The 23,503-nt window shown below is 50.2% G+C and overlaps 6 protein-coding genes across 6 annotated transcripts; 3 read left to right on the forward strand and 3 right to left on the reverse strand.

The window, feature by feature from the left end:
- Positions 1 to 348: 348 nt before the first annotated feature.
- On the reverse strand, positions 349 to 1,813 carry B0T23DRAFT_372055 (uncharacterized protein). Its single transcript, XM_062836700.1, has 2 exons — positions 915 to 1,813; positions 349 to 829 (listed from the first exon to the last, which is right to left on the reverse strand). The coding sequence occupies exons 1-2, from the start codon at positions 1,613 to 1,615 to the stop codon at positions 553 to 555; spliced, it is 978 nt and encodes a 325-aa protein (XP_062697992.1). The 5' UTR covers positions 1,616 to 1,813; the 3' UTR covers positions 349 to 552.
- Positions 1,814 to 2,345: 532 nt separating this feature from the next.
- B0T23DRAFT_435853 (uncharacterized protein) lies at positions 2,346 to 5,317 on the forward strand (the record flags this gene model as incomplete). The annotated part of the gene is made up of 4 exons (XM_062840546.1): positions 2,346 to 2,408; positions 2,499 to 2,694; positions 2,759 to 4,397; positions 4,454 to 5,317. 4 exons carry the CDS (start codon positions 2,346 to 2,348, stop codon positions 4,992 to 4,994), a joined length of 2,439 nt encoding a protein of 812 aa, XP_062697993.1. The 3' UTR covers positions 4,995 to 5,317.
- Positions 5,318 to 8,424: 3,107 nt separating this feature from the next.
- Positions 8,425 to 10,064, reverse strand: B0T23DRAFT_40902 (uncharacterized protein). The gene has a single exon (XM_062839356.1). The coding sequence runs from the start codon at positions 9,952 to 9,954 to the stop codon at positions 8,650 to 8,652; it is 1,305 nt and encodes a 434-aa protein (XP_062697994.1). The 5' UTR covers positions 9,955 to 10,064; the 3' UTR covers positions 8,425 to 8,649.
- A 4,454-nt stretch (positions 10,065 to 14,518) lies between these two features.
- On the forward strand, positions 14,519 to 15,461 carry B0T23DRAFT_401793 (uncharacterized protein; the record flags this gene model as incomplete). The annotated part of the gene is made up of 5 exons (XM_062838609.1): positions 14,519 to 14,526; positions 14,719 to 14,783; positions 14,864 to 14,990; positions 15,116 to 15,150; positions 15,199 to 15,461. 5 exons carry the CDS (start codon positions 14,519 to 14,521, stop codon positions 15,459 to 15,461), a joined length of 498 nt encoding a protein of 165 aa, XP_062697995.1.
- A 4,243-nt stretch (positions 15,462 to 19,704) lies between these two features.
- Positions 19,705 to 20,232, forward strand: B0T23DRAFT_401794 (uncharacterized protein; the record flags this gene model as incomplete). The annotated part of the gene is made up of 1 exon (XM_062838610.1): positions 19,705 to 20,232. One exon carries the CDS (start codon positions 19,705 to 19,707, stop codon positions 20,230 to 20,232), a length of 528 nt encoding a protein of 175 aa, XP_062697996.1.
- Positions 20,233 to 20,968: 736 nt separating this feature from the next.
- Positions 20,969 to 21,811, reverse strand: B0T23DRAFT_401795 (uncharacterized protein; the record flags this gene model as incomplete). Its single annotated transcript, XM_062838611.1, has 2 exons — positions 20,969 to 21,658; positions 21,740 to 21,811. The coding sequence occupies 2 exons, from the start codon at positions 21,809 to 21,811 to the stop codon at positions 20,969 to 20,971; spliced, it is 762 nt and encodes a 253-aa protein (XP_062697997.1).
- Between the last annotated feature and the right edge of the window lie 1,692 nt (positions 21,812 to 23,503).

Below are 23,503 nucleotides of genomic sequence, written 5' to 3' on the forward strand. Positions count from 1 at the left end.
TAACAATTATTTTGTACATGACATCGTCACTCCGCCCTCGTCCGAGACAAATCGGATGAGACCAACCAACAGGTTAGGGAGACTGATCCCCTACCGCTCAAAATAATGGTATGATATATAGATGAAGACATAAGAAAGGGGAAAAATGGCCATTGCAAAACTGTGATAGACATAATAATAATTCGAAAAGACGTCGGCCAGCGTCCCATATGGATATTTTTATCTGTGAATTGCCTAGAACTCAAGATCAGACATGTAACAAAGACGCTTAGATGTATAGTGGCAGTACACCCAAGGTATAATGTCAAAGGTCTCAATTATTTTCTCCAGTACGAGATAAGGTATGTATCGGGCTAGATGGTGATCGATGTTGATAAGAAGAGGGGGCGTAAGGCCCAGAGATGAGAACTCTCGCTAGCTAGAAGTACTGATGACCAAAAAAAAGGCATGTTCCCTGTAGTGATTAGGCTGTTGGTATTGCGAAAATTGAAGACCAGAGGAGCCTCTCTAAACCTGCCGCATATAAATTCGTCGTGTCATCCATCAATCTCCTCATAAAAACCTAGACACACTCCTCCAATTGCTAGGGCGTCGGGGAGCACCATTGTCCAGCAGAAAGCGCAACGTCTTTTTGCCCTCAGTTGTCGAGGAATCGTGTGTTTGATTCGGCGGGGGCGGTCGTTCGGTTGCTGGGATTAAGAACCTCACTGACTTCTTCTTTTTCGAAAGGATGGAGGTGGTTGGTTCGTTGCCATCATCGGTTGTGGGGACTCCAGCGGCCAAGTCAATGTCATCTTGGTCGACACGCCGTCTATTGGCTAGGGGAGAACTATATCATTTTCTTCAGTAGCTGAGCAGAAAGAGGGTTTATGTCTGTTTCCATCGTTGGCCACCTGGAGGAAGGGCACACATACCCTTGGGAGTCCATTATGCTTTGACCGCGCCTGGCTTTTCTTCCGAGCAAGCCCCTTGAATACAAGGCAGAATGAAGAAAAGGAGACCGATGGTGCCCAACAGGGGAAACAATAAGAGCTTGTTTTCGAGAAACGGAACAACAAAAAAGATGAGCAACTCGCGAAGGATGCCGCCCGTGATTGGAAATACCACCACTCCAAGCTTCTTGGCGTTGAAAGACAAAATGGGGAGGGCGAAGAGAAGGAATAAAAAGACTCATGAATCCTGGGCTCTGGGAACGTGTGCTCGTTTCAGACGCATGTTGATATCTGTCCTTCATGTCTTGCATGTTTCCAACCGGCCATGGCTTCCCTCGGTGGCAAAGCCTCATGTGAAGGCATTTCGGGGACCAGAGACACTGCATCTCCGTGATCTCTAACTGCGTGATAAACAGCTCTGCGGTAGGTGCGGTAGGTTGATGACATTGGCCACAGAAAGGTTCTTCAGCGAGAGAGTGTCCACATAGCTTCAAGCGGCGGCATGCACAAAATATCGGACTTGCGAATATCTTCGGAGGGGGCGACAAGTGGCAGGCAGGTAAAATCACCCGCTTCGGCCGAAGAAGACACTGCAAGACGCAAATCGGGATGACAATATTCAATGCAGCAGTAGGTACGACATGTTGTTTTTTCCTTGTTATAGGAGAGGGATACCGCCTCATCACCTCTGGACATGTTCCTCATGGCCTTACAGTATCAAAATGCACAGCAGTTCTTTCATGGCCAAGCAACGAGTTGACGACAGTGCGCCGCTCATAGCACGCCTTTGACTGCGATGGGCGTGGATTGTCCGCAAGTCTATGTCTCATGAAAATGGTGAAGGCGCCTTCAGCTGTTTGCGCTTTGTTGTGGAAGTTGATGATTGGGATGAAGAGCCAGACTACTGAGCTCTGTTCGTGACTCCGTCATGCATCGCTTGAGAGTTGCACTATCACACTAACGTGTAATTCTGCAGGGAAGATGTTAGTCATGCCCAAATACGCTTCCAAGGCCTCGTTTGCTTAGCGCTTTGACGTTGGCTTCTCCGCTTTGTCACGTGAACTCAACTAGATTGCGGGCTTGGCACCCAGGCACTTTAACTGGATTCGCGTCAACCGCGTCGCCCGCCCGCAATCACCGCGTCCTTTTCGTGCCTCGATTTGCACCTCCAACCTCCTAGCCAACCACCACGACGAGGAAGAGTACTGATAGCTTGAACGAGGCAGTAATCAGATACAGCATTCCCTATTTGCTGCCTACCCTACTTACGGTAGCCATAATCAATTAGCAGCCGACTTCTGGTAGTCCATCAGCCCACTCACGTTTTGCTCAGCCCGTAGCGATTCTAGCTCCCCCTCAACCGCTGGGGACATTTGCCCTGCGCCCATCCATTGACATCAATCAAACTCAGATATGGTCAAGGAAAATGTCGGGGGAAACCCCGAACCGGGAATCTACAGCGCAACCTATAGCGGTGTACGTCTCTGCCTCTCTCTCTCCGTAGTCCCCTCCTCGTCGCTCGTTTGGCGCAGCATGTTGCTAACCGTGTGCTGTCATGGTTTGTAGATTCCAGTATGGGAGTATCAGTTTGGTGTCGATCTCAAGGAGCATGTGATGCGCCGTCGCCACGATGATTGGGTCAACGCTACACATATCCTCAAGGCTGCCGGCTTCGACAAGCCCGCCCGAACGAGAATCTTGGAGCGCGAGGTACAAAAAGACACCCACGAGAAGATTCAAGGCGGATACGGGAGATACCAGGGTGCGAAAATCATGTCAAGGTCTCTGTGAACCTCCTACCAATTGCTAATTATCCCTCTCGCCAGGCACTTGGATCCCCCTCGAACAGGCCGAAGCCCTCGCTCGCCGCAATAACATCTACGAACGGCTAAAACCCATCTTCGAGTTCCAACCGGGCAATGAAAGCCCTCCGCCTGCGCCTAGACACGCCAGCAAGCCAAAGGCCCCCAAGGTCAAGCCTGCTGTTCCGACATGGGGCAGTAAGTCGGCCAAGAACGCCAACCCCCCTCAGCCTGGCACCTTCTTACCACCCGGTCGCAAAGGTCTTCCCGCCCAAGCCCCAGACTACAACGATGCCGATACGCACATGCACGACGACGATACCCCCGACAACCTTACTGTGGCCTCGGCCTCCTACATGGCCGAGGACGACCGCTACGATCATTCACACTTCTCGACCGGGCACAGGAAACGGAAGCGAGACGAGTTGATAGAGGATATGACGGAACAGCAGCATGCAGTCTACGGTGACGAACTACTCGACTACTTTTTGCTCTCTAGAAACGAGCAGCCGGCCGTGCGACCCGACCCTCCTCCCAATTTCAAGCCCGACTGGCCCATCGATAACGAGCGTCACACATGTCTTCATTGGGCCTCTGCCATGGGCGATGTCGATGTCATGAGGCAGTTGAAGAAGTTTGGAGCTAGCTTGGACGCACAAAACGTACGAGGAGAGACACCGTTTATGCGAGCGGTGAACTTCACCAACTGCTTCGAGAAACAGACCTTTCCGCAGGTTATGAAGGAGCTCTTCTCCACCATTGATTGCCGGGATCTGTCAGGTTGCACAGTTATACACCACGCTGCTGTCATGAAGATTGGGCGTGTCAACAGCCAGTCGTGCTCGCGGTACTACCTAGACATCATCCTTAATAGGCTGCAGGAGACACACCACCCCGAGTTCGTACAACAGCTTCTAGACGCCCAGGACAACGATGGTAACACGGCTGTCCACCTCGCCGCCATGCGCGATGCCCGAAAATGTGTCAGGGCCCTCCTCGGCCGTGGTGCCAGCACCGACATCCCGAACAAGCAAGGCATACGTGCCGAAGAGCTGATAAAAGAGCTCAATGCCTCCATCTCCAAATCCCGCTCCAATCTGCCGCAACGATCCTCTAGCCCATTTGCTCCCGATACCCAACGCCATGATGCCTTCCACGAAGCCATCTCCGAGTCCATGGTCACGAGCCGCAAGAACTCACAGCCGAACTACAGCAGCGACGCGGCCAACACGGTGCAAAATCGTATCACGCCCTTGGTCCTCCAGAAGCTCAAGGACCTCACCGCCACCTATGACAGTGAGTTCAAGGAGAAAGACGATGCCGAGAAGGAAGCCCGGCGCATTCTCAACAAGACCCAGTCCGAGCTCAAAGCCCTCACCGCCTCCATCGACGACTACAACTCCCGCCTCGACACGGACGACGTAGCCGCCAAGACGGCCGCGGAGATGGCCACGGCGCGACATAAGGTGTTGGCGTTCGTGACGCACCAGAACCGCATATCCGTGCAGGAGGCCGTGAAACAAGAGTTGGCCGCACTGGACCGTGCAAATGCAGTCACGAACGGCACCTCGACCAAATTAAAGTCATCTCCATCTAAGAAACCCAAACTCTCCCCCACACCAGACCAAAAGGACAAACCGCCCAAGGACGAAAACGAAACCGAGTCAGAAGCCGAACACCCAGAACCCCCCGCCGCAGCACAACATCATCAACAACCAGGCCCCTCCCCCAAGACACCGAAGTCGAAGACCAAGACCAGGAAGAGGAGGAGGACGACTACACCCACCGTCTCTCTCTCGCCGCCGAGCTGCGGTCCATCCTCCAAGAACAACGCTCGGCAGAAAACGACTACGTCGAAGCCCGCGGCATGCTAGGCACAGGCGAGCGCATCGACAAGTACAAGCATCTCCTCATGTCGTGTCTGCCGCCGGATGAGCAAGAGAACCTCGAGGAAAACCTAGAGGAGATGATCAAGTTGATGGAGCAGGAGGATGAGAGTGTTACTGACCTGCCTGCTGGTGCCGTGGGTGGCGGCGGGGGGAATGCTGCTGACGGTTCCGGCGGAGGAGGTCAACCAAGTAATGGGAGGAGGGAGAGCGTGTTGCCTGCGCTGAGGGGTGGGAATGGAGATGGGGAGATGTCGAGGAGAGGGAGCAGGACCGCTGCTGCTGCCGCCGCCCAGGTGGATGGGGAAAGGGAGATTAATGGTCGAGCTGGAGCGGAAAGAACGGAACGAATCCAAGAAATCGCGGCTGTTTAGAACGTGGACGCGATGAATCTGGCTGGGGGGTGGTGGCAGGGACCGCAGGGACCGCACGTCCCGCAGTGGGGATATGATGGATATGGATACGGATATGGTATGATGCAGACGGATTCCGGTTTGACAAGTCAGGTATGTACGATGCATGAGGTAGAGGGAGGCATCGCAAGTCTGGTGTGGCATGGTGACTCGGGAAGAAACGGGAGCGGCAAAAGATGGATCGCAGGAGAAAGTGGATATGCGGAGCTACTCCCGCGAGTGAAGGAGGAGGAAGAGCATGAAGAAGAAGTACATGGAGAGGAGGAGGGTCAAGTTTTGCCTAGGTTGCCTCCTATTAAGAGTTGGTTTAGGGATTAGAAAACTTGTGGTGTGTTTTTTTGGCCCCTTCTTGTTGGGGGTTTCACTTTCTTGCTTCCTACCTATCATTGGCTTCAATGGTTTTGCTTGCTTGCACGCTATGGTTCATGGGTGGTTGGCTGGTTGGATCGATCTTGCTGTTGGTTCATAGGTACTCTTGACTCTAGCTTTTGCTTCTTCAAACTTGAAACGGGCTGTTGTGGCATAGATAGTAAAAAGGAACGGTGTAGATGGTACGTCGGTATTGAAATGGCGGAGAGAAAAGGAAAATAAGCGTAAGGGACGCTCAGGGAGATAGAGCAAGGGCAATACCACGAATATCACAGGTGAGGTGTGGCCTTGGGCTCTACAAGCGATACACAAAAGGCGTACTGGGTTCATATTTGTGTAGGTACATACTTGTTTTGTATTGTATTGTGTTGTGTTCATGGCCTCAATCTTAACGGTATTCCTAGGTATGCACTCGTCTACCTAGCAAAAAGTCAGTGCAATTCTTTTACTTGAAGATCCCTATATCTAGTACCTTCCATATCACCTTGGTCGGCAGCAGAGGACCGCACGGGCGGTGTTCATCGTCTGCCGTCTGGAGGTACCCGTTTCTTCTAGCAGTAGGTAGGTACCTAGCTCACTTGGAATTTCGACGGTGTAAATCAATAGTAGGTAGAGATAGTATCGAACTATACAAGTGTAGGTATCGGCGGCAAAATCACGATAAAGGACACAAAACCCCTACACACAAGCCTATCTTATCTAGGTACTTAATTCTCAAATAATCAAGGTACCTTACCTAACTAGGTAGGTAGAGGTACCTACCTTTGCCGCTTCCACTGCACATACCTACTTGTGTCCCTTTTCCTTGTTCTCCCGTAGGTACGACTAGGTAGCTACCATACCCCAGGTAACAATCTTTGACACTCGGTACCTCGGATTTAGAATATCGACATCGATCCTTGGTAGCTTACCTAGGTACCTCTAGGTACCTAGCTCCGCCCGTTCTTTCTGCAAACCGCAGTCCGCAGTTCGGTCCGCAGTCCGCAGTTCGGTCCGCAGTCCGCCTTTACCGCCCCCCTTACGTCCGTCCGCTGTTAATGCAATGCCTTCGGCAAGCTGTGTGGTGTGCGGTGGTGTGCGTAATCTATAATGCTGGTCTGGTAATTCTTGCGCGTTACCGGGTATAGGTAGTCAACAACTAACCAAGTTTCGGTCCCTTCATTTTCGGCTAGACTCCGTTCCTTAAGGAACATGAATCGACGGATTGAAGTTTTATCTCTCCGTCGGCAAGTTGGTGTATCACTATTACATCGATTCAGTCCTTTCCAAGATGGTGGCACCCGTTCCGTTGGTAGGTACGGTAGGTACTAGTAACCGCACTTCTTCGCATTACTGTGGTAGTGGGCTACAACCGTTACGAGGTAATGTCCCGAGTTATGGACGCCGGACCGGTGGTGTTAACTCAAATTTGCTATTTTTATTTCTCGCCTTTATCTTTTTCTTTGTTTCTTTTTTTCAGTGTCGAGAGGTAGGTACTAAGTATATCAGTACTGTAATCCTTTAAAATGTATCAGATTGGAGCTATCACCAGTCTTTAGCATTCTCTTGGCACAGGTGGATACGATCCCCATATAGGTGTGTAGCTATCCTATATATAAGTTGGACTTTAGAGGTATTCTCCTTCTTCATTTTTCCCTCCTCCTCCTCTCTCATCAATAAAGACTTTCACTACTATGATGTCGTTCACCGTGATCACTCCCTGCCGTATGGTTCAACACGTCATATACATAATGCCCCTTCCTAATCCCCCCCTGGTAGATAGATTAACGATATCCTTCATTCCTTCCAATTTCCAGAATGCCTCCCTCGGTTAATCGGTTTATCCACAGGGCTGGGCTGACAGTCTAACCAAGCATTCCTTCCAATCCTCCCCGTCCCCGACTTCCCGTGCGGGAGAGCGTAAGCTGCATAGCATAATCTGCACGGGGCTTCTGGAAGAATGTGAGTGATGTGGGGAAAGGGGTAAGATTTTGTCAGAAGGGTTGATAAGTCCGAGACCGAACGCTATCGGAGTTTGAGCTTTGATACATCATATAGGAATGAATGACGACAACTAGGAAGTATCTGTGATGGAATTCCTTTTTTCTTCTTTTTACACCGATACAAGCCTCATGTATCATTAGGTATGAAAGATGGGGAAGGGGTCGAAGAGGAGTGTTCCCATCATCTGTCAGATCCATGATGCATTTCGAATTCGGCATCCAGCTTCAACCCTAACATCCATCTTGGAGGTACCATTTTGTCCTCACACTGAACAGGAACAAGCAAGTCCCATCACATATGCGCATGCAATATGGCCATCATTTAGAATGGGCGGCTTTTCCATAGGGCTGAATCTTTGACGTTTTGGGCTTACACTACATGTACATACCCCACGTGGGCGCTGAGACTGATCGGCCAGTCAACTGTCAACAGGGTTACATTGTACTCGCTCGCGGAGAATGCCTCACCTTGTCTATCTAATTTGTGGGACTGGGTGATTTGGGTTGAGACCTTGAATAGAAAAAAACAAGATGCAGTGGATCGACATCCGACATGGTAACGAGAAGCAGTAGTCCGGGACTGGAATCATGGAAAAGATGCGGTGCATAGAGGATTGAATGATACAACCAAGGCCTTATCGGCATCGACAACTAAACATTTGGGACTTGAAGATACCCTTGGAGATGTAAAACTTCCTTTTGTCTGGAGTAAGGTATAGTGAGTGAAGGGCTGAAATTAGACGTTGAAAGCCGGATAGTAACAAGAAAAAGGGTATTGCAAAGAATAGCGAACAGGATTGGAACTGGGGAACCATCACCGACTTGTATCCAAGACCTTTTGCGCGGAAAAGGGAGAAAAGAGACAAAGATCTATTGCAAAGAAACAGGTCATGACATCGTTCACCACACCTCTTGAACCCTCTACCACACTACCACACAATGAAACAACCCCCACTCCATGGCGCCGTGAATCGTTGGGCGAACTCCCCCACTAAGATAACAATGCATAAGAGAACCAATGATGCTGATGTTCCCAAAGAACTTCATCAAACGCCTGTATGCAGTCCATACCGTACTCAACCTATGGGAGGTGCAGCATAGACCCGGAAGCAAATTGCCCCACCGAGCGCTGGATACATGTGTGTGTGCTTTCTTTGTGCTTGGATGCCTGCAGTGCAATGCATGGCGGCTGAGGCTCGAGTCACCTCCAAAACCTAAAAGGGACTTCCTTGGTGTGGGCTTCCCGGTGAGCCCTTGAACAAGGGCTAATATCGTCGATCCTCGAGTGGTACATTTGGACCATAGAATCCGCCTTCATTTCCCAAACATGCGAGACAGACACCCCCACCATACACCTGTGTGTGTCGTTGCCAACCGTGCCCATCCTCATTGATAACAGAGATGATTTCCCCATGAACCTCGGTCTCATTCTGGTGCCGATTGCCGACTGACGCGCGATGTCCCATATGTCCTCCAACGAACTGATAGTCTTGGGAAACTGGTGGAGGTCGCGGGAATAGTGGTGATGGTGGCAGATCGCTGGATGGATGAAATACTGACGAAGATGTTACAGTAGTTCCCCTTGATGAAGAAGAGCTGCTGCTGGGTATAGGTACACCAACTGGCACACTCTTTGTGTATGATCTTCGACGCGGTATCGCCGCCGCCTCGGCAGGAATCGAGCTGGGGATGTCAAAAGACGAGGTGTGGCCGATGTGGTTCGGATTGGGCTGATGGATAAAGCTTCCGTCCAACCCTGGTGGAATTAATACCACAGATGTGGGCTGACGGTTCTGAAAGGCAAAGGCCGTCTTGTCCAGGGTTGGCGGTGTCAGAGGTGGTGGAGGTGGAGGCGTTGTAAAGTGTAGTCTAGGCTCACCAACAGACACACCGTGCAATTCGTCATTTTCCCTCTGAGCAGTTGATATCCCGAACCCATCGATCTGACGGGATTGTGTATGCAGACGTTTTGTTCCCCTCCCCTCTTCCCTACTCGTTAAATCTGGGCTGGTTGTTCTATCGGTACTGGTAAAGGTCCTGGAAGGTGGCATATGTCCTTGAAGCTGATCGAGAGTAGAACTCGAACTTGAACTTGAGGATGTCATGGGCTTCTGGCTGGTGCCACGTGATGCTGTTGCTTCGCGATCACTTCGATGGCTGTGTTGATTGTTCTGATCGCCATCCATTTTCTGTGGATGCCTAGACGGGTGCGGGACTCTGGTGTATGCACTTGAAAGTGAACGTGACAGTTTATGCATCGAGGTGGGCGTGGCGAGGACTAGGTTTTGACTGAACCTCTTTGGATGTGATCCTTCCGTGAGCTCTGCCCTAACTAGCTTTGCACGACCCGATGATGCCTTGATTTCTTTGACCTCTGGTTGGCTCCCGCAATTCGCCGAACTGGATGTTGATGATCTTCGTCGGGGGTTGACACACCAAATGGTGACGATGATCAGAGTGACAGCAATGCCCAAATATGCATGGACAGCAAAGAATCGCGGATGATGCTGATGCGCAGGACGTGGCTCCAGCTGCGTGCTACTACCAGCAGGGAGATTGATGGTGGGCATGCCTACAGTGTCTCTTATTGACAGACACTTCGAAGGATTACCCGATGTAAGCGCAGCTATGCCCACTGTAGTTCAGACTCGGTGGTTGGCTAGCTGTCGCCTACCGTGAATGCGCCAGGTACATGTAAGACGTCCACCTAGCCTAGATACCGCTGTTAGCAATCCATCTTGAGCTGGCCAAAGCCGTTTTGACAACCACGTACCTATTGGTGCGCTATCCAAGAAGAGACTGCCACCTTTTTGACTCGGAACACCACAACCTAGGTCCTCCTATACCCAGGATCACAGTGGATGTCTTTGCAGGGACGAGCTGGAGAAATCCGAGAAAGACAGAGGAGATGACGTGTGCCAGCAGGACGAGACAGGCTTCCACTCATATCCAAAGCCCGTACTGGAGCTCAAAGGCAGGCTGGAGAAGACTCGAAACGCACAGGTTACCGAAAGATGAGGACTTGAAAATTGAGTTGACGGGCGATCATGGCGTCTTATAAGGTTTGGCATGCTTGTGCTTGCCTCGGTCCTTTTTCTGACGGACAGGGAATTCCTGCAAGTTTGCACCTGGGAGGAATGTCATGGAAAGTGCGTGGAGGTGTAACGCCAAAGGAATACTCTCCGGAAAAAGAGTAATGTCTGAAGAGAAAACATGGGTCGGAAACGAGGGGCATCTCATCTCAGCAGGGGCTGGATCGCACTAACGAAGAAGGGTTAATTAGGCATCGGAGGATGGTCAGCATCCTCGAGGTTCCTTGGATAGGACAAGGGTCGAGGCAACGGGCGGCCAAACTCAAACCTCCGATTTCGACCGTGTCTCGGGCTTTGGGCGAGTCGGTGGTTAAGGCGAAGAGACGTGCATGAGCTATCTGGCGAGACGAGCAGACAGGCCGTGATATGTCGACTAGCCGGCTTTTGCAACTTTGTGGTACGCGGCAAGCAGGCGTCCTTCTGTGATGGGCGGCAAATTCTCCCAGCCCTATCAGCCCTTTGTCGCTTGCTCGAGAGACGGATTCACTTTGACATAGATTAAGCACCTGGGATCCATGTGAACAATCGATGCAAGGACATCTGACGACGGAGTAGCGTGATTGGATCAGACTTTGCGAGGTCAAAGTCCCGAGACATGTGGTCCATCGTCATTCCAGCTTGTCCGGCATGTCCCATGCTTCATTGGGTCCTGCTGTGGAGTTCAGCCCTGACGATAATGGGTGACAGTGGAAGCGATTCGATGCCGAGGCCAGACAGGGCTTGATGTCCAGGGATCGCTTGGTGTTTTGCTTGACTACACTTGGAAGACCAGTTGGCATAAACGTTAGCTGGGTACTCCTGGCACGCCGGACGAGATGTCCCCAACCTTTCCAGGACTCAATGAATGGCCAAGAACAAATCCGAAAGGCACCAATACGGTGTATTTGAATTCTGGAAGAGCTTACTCATAGTATGAAAACGCCTCGGCAAGTTGACCCGAGGACTCAAGCTAACCATCAAACCAGCATTGGACCGTATTAAAAGAATGCGGGGGTTTCAGTAGGTCGCCGATTGTCAAGCCTTGATGGCACCGTAACAGTGCGTGTTAGGCGACAGTTTGGTGTTGATGGAACCCACCGAACAGCGGTTCAGCTGCAGTGACAGTACAGCGCCTGAACATCACTGTGTCCAGTGCACCAATCCCCTGTCTTGGTAGCCCTATGAGCCGCCACAGACGTCTGTCTGCAGTAGCACATTTGACACGCCCATTCAGTGTTCCCAGATTGGCATTGGTTGTTGCATGTGTTGCCCCCTCGTGAGACCTTGTTATCGACTGATGGGTACTTGGGCCGATTCGCCTTGCTGACTCCGAAGCGCGTGGGTCATTGGGTCGGCGGCCACACTAATGTACAACCAGTTTGTTGGTAAGAGACAGGGCACTAGACGCCAACCGATCTTTGCATACAGTGGATGTGGCAGGATGGAGTAAGACGGGAGATTCGAGTACGACAGCCAGTGATAAACCCTTGACTGTTCCTGGTCATGCAGCCCTGTGGTGCCTTGTTACCATCTGCGGTACGCGAAACGGCTCGGATGAAGTTCTGGGAGCGGTGGTTGGGTCGGGGGCCCTAAAAGGCGCTACTACAACTCAAGGAGACGTAACGCGAGGAGGGACTGGGTCATCGTTCGTACAGAATGCAAAGTATCATCTTGGATAGGCGCGTGGCGGCTGATGGGAGCGCACCTCTGCTTGGAATTGAAGTCGTGGGTTCAGCTCGGATGGTCGTGTCTAGCAGGGCTGTGAAGAGGGATCTTTGCGATTACGACGATGGATTGGAAGTTGAAGGACCCAACTTAATGGAAAGGGAAAAGCGGACGATGTGATCTTGGATTTGCCAAGCTTGAATGGTTGGGATCTTGGTTTGGTGTTCTGGAGGATCATGTGGAAGGAAGCCACTGAACACCGACTGCAGGCAGAAGTGAGAAGTGGGAGGAGACGGTCCGACCTCGGTGGGGCCCGGGCCCGATTGAAAACAAAAAAGAGGGGCTCTTTCCCAACCTCAGTGGGGCTAATTAGCCCACGGATGCTCCTTCCTATGAGCCACCACCACCACACTCGGACACTCGTGATCATCGTGTTGTTTCTCGTCAGGCGGCCGGCGGTGAGCTGGTCGAGTAGAGGTTGGACCTGAGCCACATCGTTGCTCCTCCTCAAATTGGCATACAGAATGTAATTGGTCAAGGTACCTAGGTAGGTAGCGTAGAGGAAACGGAAAATGAAAGGGCTGGTCTTGACCCTTCCGCTACTGAAAGAACCAACTTTCAGCTGCTCTGATGAGGCTAATAGAGGGCTTTCGTCAATCACACACATGTCGTATTTCCTCTTCAAACTGATCTTGATTCAAGAAGAACGGCCCCCACCGACATTTTCAGGTACCGTGCTTCCGCGTGTCAGTGGTGTAGATCTCCTTTCAGGTCGGAAGCATCCGTGGGAGGCCTTTGACTTGGCAGCTGAACAACGTATTCCAGCCGCACAATCTGGGAACAAAAGTCGCCACCATAGAGTGTATTTTTGGACATCAAACAAGCGGTCTAACGTTACTTTGAACAACAAGAACGATCGGGAGACAGATACACAATGTTTGCTGTGGTCGTCATGACAGGAGCTGGTGGTTCGTCTCTTGGTAAGGTGGTGGTGGTGCCTGCTTTGCTTTTTCTTGCGGGTTAAAAGCGCCCCCGTAACGGTCAATGTGCCCCACCCACATTGCGCCATTCCGCCTGCAGCCCTCCCAGGCGCTCCTTCCATCTCAAACAGCTTAGGTACGTGGAGGTGTCCAAGATCTCCACGTCTTCTCACCGATCATTCAACTTCAATTATTCTAATCAACCGATGTCATTAGGTTGGCTACCTTTGTCGGTGCTTGCTAAAGTCACATTTCAATTCACAAGTGACAGTTCACCACATCGAGACCCCGCGGCACCCGAGCCAACAACAGCGAAAACATGATGCTATCAGATGCTGACCTTGGCGCTCGTCTATGTCGCTTACCCTGCAGACGGCCGCGTCGCTTCGGTCGGGTACGAATCCTGATTTTACCTACCCGTGTCCCCTTTTTTCCTTTCTTTTCGTGGTTCCGACGATCCAAGTTCTGGCAACGGCTCGACACCCTCTTCACCATCCTTCAGCCCTATGAGACACGTCTTGACTACATCCGGGCCTGATGTCTTGTTTGGTACCTTGATACCATTGGATACTAAATACGTTGTATTCTGCTTGCCATGCCATCAAACACTCCTCTCTCCAAACCCGTGACTGCGATTTGCTGCGACACATGTTCGTCGTCACCGAGAAGGACCAAAAGCCGACCCTTCACCCAAAGTCCAGCTCGACCAGGATCCGGTAACGTGAATGTCCCACAATTGAAGACTCGTGGTCCAAATGACGGACGGAGAATGATGTCGTTGCCTGCTGACCCTTCGACAGTTCTTCCAGTCTGCCACAGTGGGGTATCCACCAAATTACAGGGCCCGTCCCCGCCATCTCCAGGGTCACCTCCACGGATCCTCGTCCAACACCAAATCTCCTTTCTGCGAATGCCCACGTAACCATCCAAGCATCTTCACTACTCAACCTCCACCGAGACACGTAATACGGTCCGTCAGGTGTTTGGGGATAAAAATGGATAATTGGATCAAACCATCTCGAATATCTGTTAGGGACACCGCTCCCACTTCGACACCTCGCCTCCAAGCTACATCCCGCTGCGTGGAAGCGGCGCTTGACGATGCGGATATAGAGGCATCCCCGCCGTCGTTGCAACGTGCTGTTTAGCGCCTATACACTGTATCCTTCCCGATTCGGTATTCCCTATCCGAATTGGCGGGTGCCCATTGGTCAAATCCAAGCATTTCGTACCCAACCGAAAGGCTTGGAGCATGGCAAGGCACAACAGCGCTGTAGACCGTGAATTCAGCGCCTTCCGACCAGTGGACGCAACAACAACAATACCAAGCCGCGGACCACATGGACCACATACATGGCTGGGGAAACTTTTGATATGGCTTCATACTGAAGACAAGTCATGACTGGGTAGGATACGATATGGGGGTGTGATTCCTCACGGGAAAATCAGGACGGTACGTACCTTGACCGACAACTTGTCCAGCTGAGTTCAGCTGGGGGCAACATGAGGCTGGAGTTTGCCTCCAGCTCATATACACTAAATTCACGGGACATTGAGGCTGCGCAGCCAGAGATTGCGCATACCATCGTATTGCCTAGAAGTATTCACTGACCATCAGGCAGCAGGGAAGTGGAATTGACAACTCCAACAATGTCCATCAACACGAACCATTGCGTTCCGATCGTCCTGCTACAATAGCAATCTGGCAGAGCCGCATACTTCTCGTCCCTGTCGAGCTACACAACACCCGGCAGCTCAGTCAGCGATGACTATGCCCATTCCCCCCGCCGCAATGTGGCTCAGAATCAGAACCCGCTCTCGTCATCAGGATACGGTTCAGCTACCCTCCGACCGCCGGTCTGAGACTACGTTCATCATATTCTCCGGATCGTATCTCCAACAAATGGCGCCCAAGAGTCACGATACGGGGTGTAGTTACTTCATATGCTTTCAATGAGCCACAGAGCGGTCAAGCAATGTATTTGGCTTTCTTCGAGATGAAGCACCTATTACAGGCAAGGTCCTCGACGTTACGACAAGCCATCCCATCGTCACAGACATTCTAGCCATGCATGAAGTCCCAACAAAACCAAGATAGCATCTGTTCTTCACAAACTCGAGTGCCGAGTCCTGATAATGCATAACCAGCTGTTACAGTGTCGGATGGGTATTCGTGGCACTAAGAATGGGACCCACACCATCATGCGCATAGGGCTCAAGGCAACTTGGACCAGATCCCTTGAATATGCGCTTCTCTTCTCTGCTTGGTCGGAAAACGAACTCATAGTCGAGCTTCGCACTTCTTCGTCTGGTAGCCAGTGGTTCCGTCGAATAGCGAACGAGTTGCGTCCATTATCATGACCCAACCACCCGTGACGAATGAAACCCAATCTCCGTCTCGCTCATACGACCTTCGACCGCCCCTTTCACTACACCTAACCCAAGAAAGTTCGCGCATTGGTACCCTTTGGGCAGCACTCGCCTCACTTTCGGGTAGCACTAGAGATTACCCAGATGTTCAAGTACGGCACGGTGGTTAGTACTCCGGCGGCTATGTAACTATGCGGCGCTAGGTTTCCGATTGCGGCCGCTTAATCCCGGGACCGACTGCGCTCCTACCACATAGAACCGCACATGTGTTGTTACAGCTCAAGCAAGCGCTTACACAACGGTAGGTTTTGACAGATGGATGGGTATAAGGCTCTGGGTCTGCTACTCTGGCGTAGCTTGATTTCTAAGCATTAATTGACACTCATACGGCGTACAGACTTCACCTGACATGCTTTCTTTTCGCATTATTATCATGGATGACTAAACAACGGAAGATAAGCATGGCAAGTCTTAGCGTCGAGTCAGCAAAGGCTTGATCATGTGTGTGATCAGTGATCTCGATGAGTGACTGATCACTGGATCAGAAGGGCGATGAAAGAGATGGAGGTGATAGGCTGAAATCCGCTTCTTGGGCTCTGGGCTTCCAATGTCATGCTGTTTACAGCCAGCCTCACGGTTACCGCTATGAAAGCCGACCACCAAATGGATCTCCAGTGGGATCTTGGTCCCAGCCATTGCTGACCTAGAGTTCTCGAGCGATACTTCCTAATTCGGTCAGCATTGCGGTGCTATCCAGATCAAGGATTGGAAGACAAATGCTACATATACGACTAACTGACCAGCTCATTGGGCGTGTCATGTACCTGGTTTAAACGTCCACTTCGTGGTTGGCTATCAGTAAGTATACGCGGGTTATTATAAACATATAGTTGTTGTGAAAGGATATGTTGCCTGTCGAACAATTGAGAGGACAGTGTCTACCTACCTCCCAAATGACTTCAAGGGCGTTAAGCTCCTTCCATTCCTTACTCTCTTGTCTTTACGCTTCGAACCTTTCTATAATGTTTTCACATCAAAAGTAACCGTCAGATAATCGGAGTGAAAGCTGACATCACTCGAGGTGGTTGCTATTTGCACCCAGCGCTCGGCAGACCTCGCTTTTTTTTCAGCATGCTATTACGATCATTGATGATAAAGTAGTAGAAGAGCGTCAGCCTTGCCGGGCTTCTTCACTTTAGCTTACAACTCCCTCCTCAACGTTCTCTCTCCTTAATCCAGTTCAGTTTGTCTTTTTCTCTTCCTCCTTCTCCTTCTTCTCTCTCCTTCCCTTCTTTACTACTTTACAAGCTTCCCACCCCGGATTATTAGACCACCACCAACGAACTAGCACTCTTCATCCTAACGAAAGTCCAAGAAGAATCTTTCGGTTCGGTGCTAAAAGGACTTGGGATATCTTGTCCCCGACAAGAATTTATGAGTGTTGTCTAGGTAATATCGACATCCCTCGTAAATAAGGGCTTTCTACGCCCTTCGCGCATTTTCACAATTAGAGGTAGCTACAAGTATTTTGAGTGTAATGTAAACTAAAAATTCACGGTCTTATTACTTCCTATCTCCCTACAACACATCTCAAACCTAACCATCCACCGCCTACCTACTTTCCAGCCTTCGCAAGATTTCCTACCTACTCTCAACCATTACTTGTTTTTAACCCACACCCTTCTGAACCGATCAAACACCCAAATTCGGTTATCTCTACATGACTTGCACGGGATAGACGCAGAGTTACGCTGAAGAAGGCCATGGAGTGCCGCACCCGGCGGGGATATACGGGCATTGGGAGTGTGGGAGTTCGAGGTAGAGATTTGGCTGCTTGTAGTGCTGCCTCTAGTAAGGGTGTGTCCGCAGAGGAAAGTGATGGTGATTTGACGAATGGGGATAGCGTTTGGGATAGCGTTGGTGGACATTTTTGTAGACTTGTGGTTGGAAATCGGGGTGATCTGGGAGTTTGGAACCGAAGAGTTGACGGGACAATGGTTCTCGAACAGGGCCTAGCTAAAAGAAAGGTTCTGTTGGGGTTTATATAAAAGTCGATAGAGATAGAAGTTTAGTGTTTGGCTTCCAGATCCACTTTCGAGAACATGGAGAGTTGTATAATGATGATGCATCATAAGCTGGAGATGCAAGGAGTGACCAAACTGGCGTCTCCTAAACACCTTACCTTCCGAGTCTCGATACAACCAGATTGGACACTAGGGTGATGTTGCAACTTACCTACTTCGAAGAGCAAAACTTCACAATCTCAAGTTGAGATCACCATCCTACCACGAGACTGTTGCTAAACCTGAAAGGTACTTCCTTCGGGTGCTCTGAGCCACTCTAACGTTGTTTGCTCAACCATTGCTTAGGTGGTCATTGAAAGGTCATTGAAAGAGTTCAATTATCGATGCATGCGCGGCAAAGTTCCCGGCGTAATGAGAGAATGAAAGTAATAGCGAAGTGATAAAGGCTGGTCACCATGAGCGCGACGCTGAGTGAGGTACGGCCATATGTTTTTGAAAAGTGAGTTGACCGGCACTCAATGCTTGACTGAAAGGGCACTTGATAGTAGGCACATGTGTTCTATGTGTAAGATACCAAAAAGAAAGAAAGAAGCAAAAAAAAAATACAGGTGGTTTTGTGTGTCTATGTACGGTACCTCTAGAGATGGAAGGTGCGGACTTGCTTGGCTCTGTAGAGGTACGGTTGGTCTGCGGACGGTTTGATGAGGAAGGGATAGCGGAAGCTACAAGGTTTTGGGAGCTGCCTGGATCCTATAATGTCGAAAACGATGTTGCAGTTGCTGTCTACTTGGTTTCTGGACTCTCGGTGAGCAAAAGATTTTGTTCCGGAGTCGGAAGATTGAACGGCAAATTTCTGCGTTATAGATTCTATTTAGAGAACACCTTCAAGCTTTTTCTAAGATGAACGGTCAAATAGTTCATGATGGTAGGTACATTTCTGTATTGGCTATCGTTGATTACCGAACTATAGAGGCAGTGTACCGCAACGTCACGAAATTTCCAGCCCCTTCTCTACGCAGTACGCTGATTCTCGGTCATGTATTCTTCACATTTTGCCCAGTTCTTTTCCTTGAAGCGGGTGGTCAGACTATCTCAAGCTACCCCAAGGTACCCTGGTCTCAGTGGGTTCGAACCTCACTACTTCCCTAAATTCTCCTATCAACATAGTCTTCTGACGGCACAGAACATGGACAATCGCCATATCTGTTATATACCCGTACTGTGAGGGCAGCATGGCAGAACGACCTTTAGCCAGCTGAAGCGTTTAGCTGATAGTAAAGTTGAGATGGAATGTGAGGGCTGGAAGGCTCGAGATACATGACTGTACCTCTACGTGGCATGTTTGGGCCGTGTCTGGAACCAATTGTCCAGGTCTGAGGCAGTGAACAAACGATTGTAGCGGCCCAGACTCTTGACCGCTCAACTCCAAGGGTATTTCTAACTACCTATTTACCTCTACATGTACCTCTAGTCACCTGCAGTTGTAGGCACGGATAATAAGAAGGGCGAAGTTGGAAGTCCGTGCCCTAGCTGCCCAAGGCAAGGTAGAGGTACCTAGAGGTATTCACTGAGGTGGGCTTCCTATTCAGCGGCATTTTATTGCCGGTACTTCCACTTTGGCTGCCTGCGGCTTTTCTCCTACTTTCCTCTTCCGTTCGTGCGCGAGGATCAAGAACTTTTCTTACACGCGTCTTCACCTTCAACAAACGACCACTAAAACTACACTCACATACAAGCCCCTCAACTAAATTCGTACTTGCAGGACGTAGACTTCTTGTGCTCGTTTCTCCTGGTCACTATCTTCCACCAGTAACAACTTCTTTACACGCATTTGGTCTGTCTGCGGCATCAACAGCGATTCAGTCTTCTCGTCCGCGCAAAGAAATCAGCCGCGACACTGAAATATCAGTAATCACTGCCCGGCCTGGCACTAACCAGAACATCGTCACCCACTCGCTGGTCATCTGTCTGAGGCGTAGTCTCCATACCTTATACAACTTCCTAGAGGTATGCCTCCACACGCCTCCATTTTTCTACATCTACCTCTACTGACCACTAGTTCTCTAGTCACCTCTAGCCGCCAGCCACTCTGGTCACCTCAACTTCAAACCTCAAAACTCAAATTCTCCCATCTTGGTCACCACTCACCCAAACCCCACAACCTCAACTCCTCAACCTACAACCCCCTCAGCCCTAACCCACCGCCAAAGATGTCCTGGGGCCCCAACGCCAGAAACCCCAACAACCTCATGCCCAGGGGAGCCCGTGACTACGACCCCATTGGTCCCCTCCACTACGTCTGCGGCCACCTCTGCGCAGTTGGCACCCAGCTGTTCACCAAGCCCGGCGACAAGGATAAGGGCGAGAAGGATATGTTAATCCTGCCTCCTCGTGAGTACTTGGTGGAGGTAGCCTGGCCGTGCTCGGAGTGTAAAGATTCTCGGACCTGGGTTTGGAAGAAGGGAAATGGGGTGAAGAAGGGGGAGTATGTTAGGAACGAGGACTTGATGCCTGTTGTTGGTAGTAGGGCTCCTGTTGTCGTTGCTGGGGCTGCTCGTAACGCTATGGCTTCCTCCGTCGCTCAGAAGCTTGAGAAGGAAAAGGAGGAGGCGAAGGAGAAGGAGAAGGAGAAGGAAAATGAGGAAAAGCATATGCAGCTTGCGAAGGAGATTGAGCGGCTCGAAGAGGAAAAGATTTGGCTTGAGAAACAGCTTGAGAAGCTTTTGTTGTTGCCCTAGGTGAGGGATCCTCGCTATGTTGCTCGTATACCTACTACCAGGTATGGAGAGTGGCCAGGAGAGCTGTGGTAGGGACTTCCAGTTGACGAGTGCGTTTTCCTTGCGATCAAGTTTGCGTGTGGAAATGTTCTTTACAGGTACCTCTAGGTATTGGCGGTGTCGCTCACAGTCACGCGTTATTCTTAACGGGAGAAGATGACGAGATTGGAAGAGAATTTGAAAGCAACCATCGCAATTCCAAAGTTGAACAAAAAAGCTGACTCCAGTTGCCCTTCGAAAAGTGCGGTAATTACCTCGTAGTAGAACATGCGCGATGGTGGGTGACGACTGAGACAGTATCTCGCACCTTCTTTCTCCTACTAGAGGTACCTTTCATCTTTCCCATCTTGCGCTTTCTCCCTCCTACCTATTCCTTCCAGGTTCCTTGTTGTCTTGTACACCCTTCCTTTCTCCTCTTTGTTTACAAAGTCCACAATATTTCTTTTCTTTTTTACTGCACGATCGAAAGCATCCCTCCGGTCAGCTCATCGCCATCAAAGCAACATTTTCAGCGCTCGTCACTCCACCAACAGTCAGAGATGGGACTTCTTGTTCTCACGGATATTATCAAATTTCAATCATCCCCTAGCCTCCATTCCCATCGGCAACAAAATACGTCGACCCAGCTCTCTCGACTCTCGCTACCTACCTCTACGCTCCTCGGTTCATACTTTACTGCTGGTAGCAATGAGCGCCACTACTCCGACTCTTCCTTCACCCTCACCTCCTCCTTCACCTCCTTTTTAACCCCCTCTTTCACCCTCTCCATCACCACCGCCAAATCCTCCTTCAAGATTTCCTTAGTTTCTTCCATCATATTTTGCATCTCCCTCAGCAATAACCCATACACTTGATCATAAGCATTGCTCCTTGCCTCCCTCTTCACCTCCTCCGTTATTTCCTGACACGCCTCTTCTTCCATCAGGTCCATCGGGTCCATCAGGTCCCTCAGTTCCTCTTCCAGTATGGCCTGCACGTCGCCTCGTATATCTTCTTTGATGTCTTGTGTGTTTGCTTCCGCTCCTCTCGATGTATGTCCCTCTTCCCCCCTGGAGTCTGCTTGTGCCCGTCTTTGTTCTGCACGTTTTCTTTTCCTTACCTCCTGCTTTAGTCTTCGTCGTAGACTAATCTCAAGGTTACCTCTAGGGTTCTGTCTAGAAGTGCGTGCTGGTGCCGGTCCTGGTAGCAGTTCTGATATCCGTACTCGCTGCGGCATATTCTTCTCCAGCACGGTTTCTGGTGCCTCTCGTGGTACTCGCAATGAGGGGTCAGAATCAGGTCCCACTATATTGTCATTCCCATCCCGCCGGACCCAATGATGAACCGGTTCACCTGGTGTAGCAGGAAACCGCTCGGGTGAATACACGTAAACTTCCCGACGGATGCACTGTTGGCAAGGGTATGGCATATAATTGTAGCGACGATAGGTGTATGAATATAGAGGCCGGCATTCAACGAATGGACAGACGTTGGAATGAGGAGTTGGCTCGGGATAGTAGTGATAATGACCGCATCTGAAGGTGATGTCGCCTTGAAGCATTATGAGGCACATGATAGCGGTTGTTGGGGGTTGGACCGTTGAGGGCTTTTGGAGGACTGAAGTGAGAAGGTGTCAGTTTCTGGCTGTCCTGGGGCGCTCAATGGACCTAATGTTTAGTGGGTTTTTGCGATCTGTACGCAGTTGGATGACCCTGGGAAGCGTGGCGATGGTGTGACGACTGGAGCACATGGGTGATATTGCGGCTATATAGACCAGACATGATGACCTGATTTGGAATGGAACTCTTCACTTCGAGGTCAGTCCAGACACTACGTTATTAAAATCCATGTCTTTCTACAAGCTCGTTACAATGGACGTCAATTGAGACGCTCGGTCAAGAAGGAATGGAATTGTTAGAGCTGCACGTTGTGAACTCTTCAACGTAATTGCGCTAGAGATCCAGGACCATCCACACAAATCCAAGACCAGTAAACCTTAAAGATCTCTAGTTAGAACACGAGAAGATACAGCTTCAAGCACGAAGCCCCAACCAACGCGATGCAACATCTCACCGAAAAGGACACTTGAAAGGGGGAACTTTCGGAAAGTAAAGTTTGAGTCGGTTCGAAGTATGAAGGTTCAATAGAGCATTCCACAGGGCACGCAAAGAGTCTAGGTTGCTGAGTGCTAACACAACACTCTCAAAGCACCCAATGCAAACAACAACCCATGTCTCACTTCCACGTTATTGAGTTCATTCATCATTCCAGCTCTTGGAAACAGATATCGTCAGGAAAACGAGGCTTGCATCCACGTGGTGCCCAAAACCACATGGTTTCTTTGTCCTGTGTCTTAGCTTCGGAATGAGCTGTCACCTGGAATTATTCTAGAAGTCTTGTCTGTTTGAGTTGTGATATGTCGTGCTTGGCATTGAAGGCTTTCAGTGAACTTCAGGCAGCTTTCCAGTCGTGAGAAGAACCACCATCAATGGTCTGGAAACGACATGCACATGCATGCATTCATTGTTGACCGGAGACCCCGAAGACCCGTGGTGTCTGAAATGGAACATGGACCCTTTCTCCGGTTTAAACTTTCGGTAGTTTCGCGGGTTTACGTCGCCAAAGGGAATCTTTATAAGACGTTGCCGTTGTCTTTTGGTCTGTCAATGGTTTCTTCCATTCGGTGTTCCACTTCAGTTCAGTGCGATTCCTTTCTCCCCTTGCTGGCGTTCCTTTGATTCTATAATCTTCAGACTTTGTTCTTTCCATCTTTTTGAGGCTTTGACCTTGCCTCTCTTCTCTTAATCAACACCATTTAATACCACAACCGCCGGTCGGTTCCTTCCTTTTGCCCAACCAAAGCACCATACTTGACACCAAAGTATCAGTTTTATCGACCACACTGCAACCGTCCGCAAAATGCAGACCACCAAGATCACCTTCATCGTCTGCCGCAACGAGAAGCGCGGCGCATACGAGAAACCACCAGGTCCGAAGCCTGTTGGTCCTAGTAAGCCTTAGGGAACAGAGATGATACTATAATCTCGATCAGATCACGGCCATGTAAGTCCCAGTTAGGCCTTCACCTTGAAAGGGTTCCGCTGACGCAAGAAAGTCAGTCTTCCATCTTTACATCGACTTTCCTCTCCAAGTCACTCACTTGGTCACTTGGGCCACGACGTGATTGCTGGCAATCACACATCACATACTCTCGTTTCCGTACATGGTAGACGGGACTACTTTAAATACATTC

This window comes from Neurospora hispaniola, assembly GCF_033458365.1.
Source record: "Neurospora hispaniola strain FGSC 10403 chromosome Unknown B0T23scaffold_1, whole genome shotgun sequence".
Lineage (NCBI taxonomy): Eukaryota > Fungi > Ascomycota > Sordariomycetes > Sordariales > Sordariaceae > Neurospora > Neurospora hispaniola.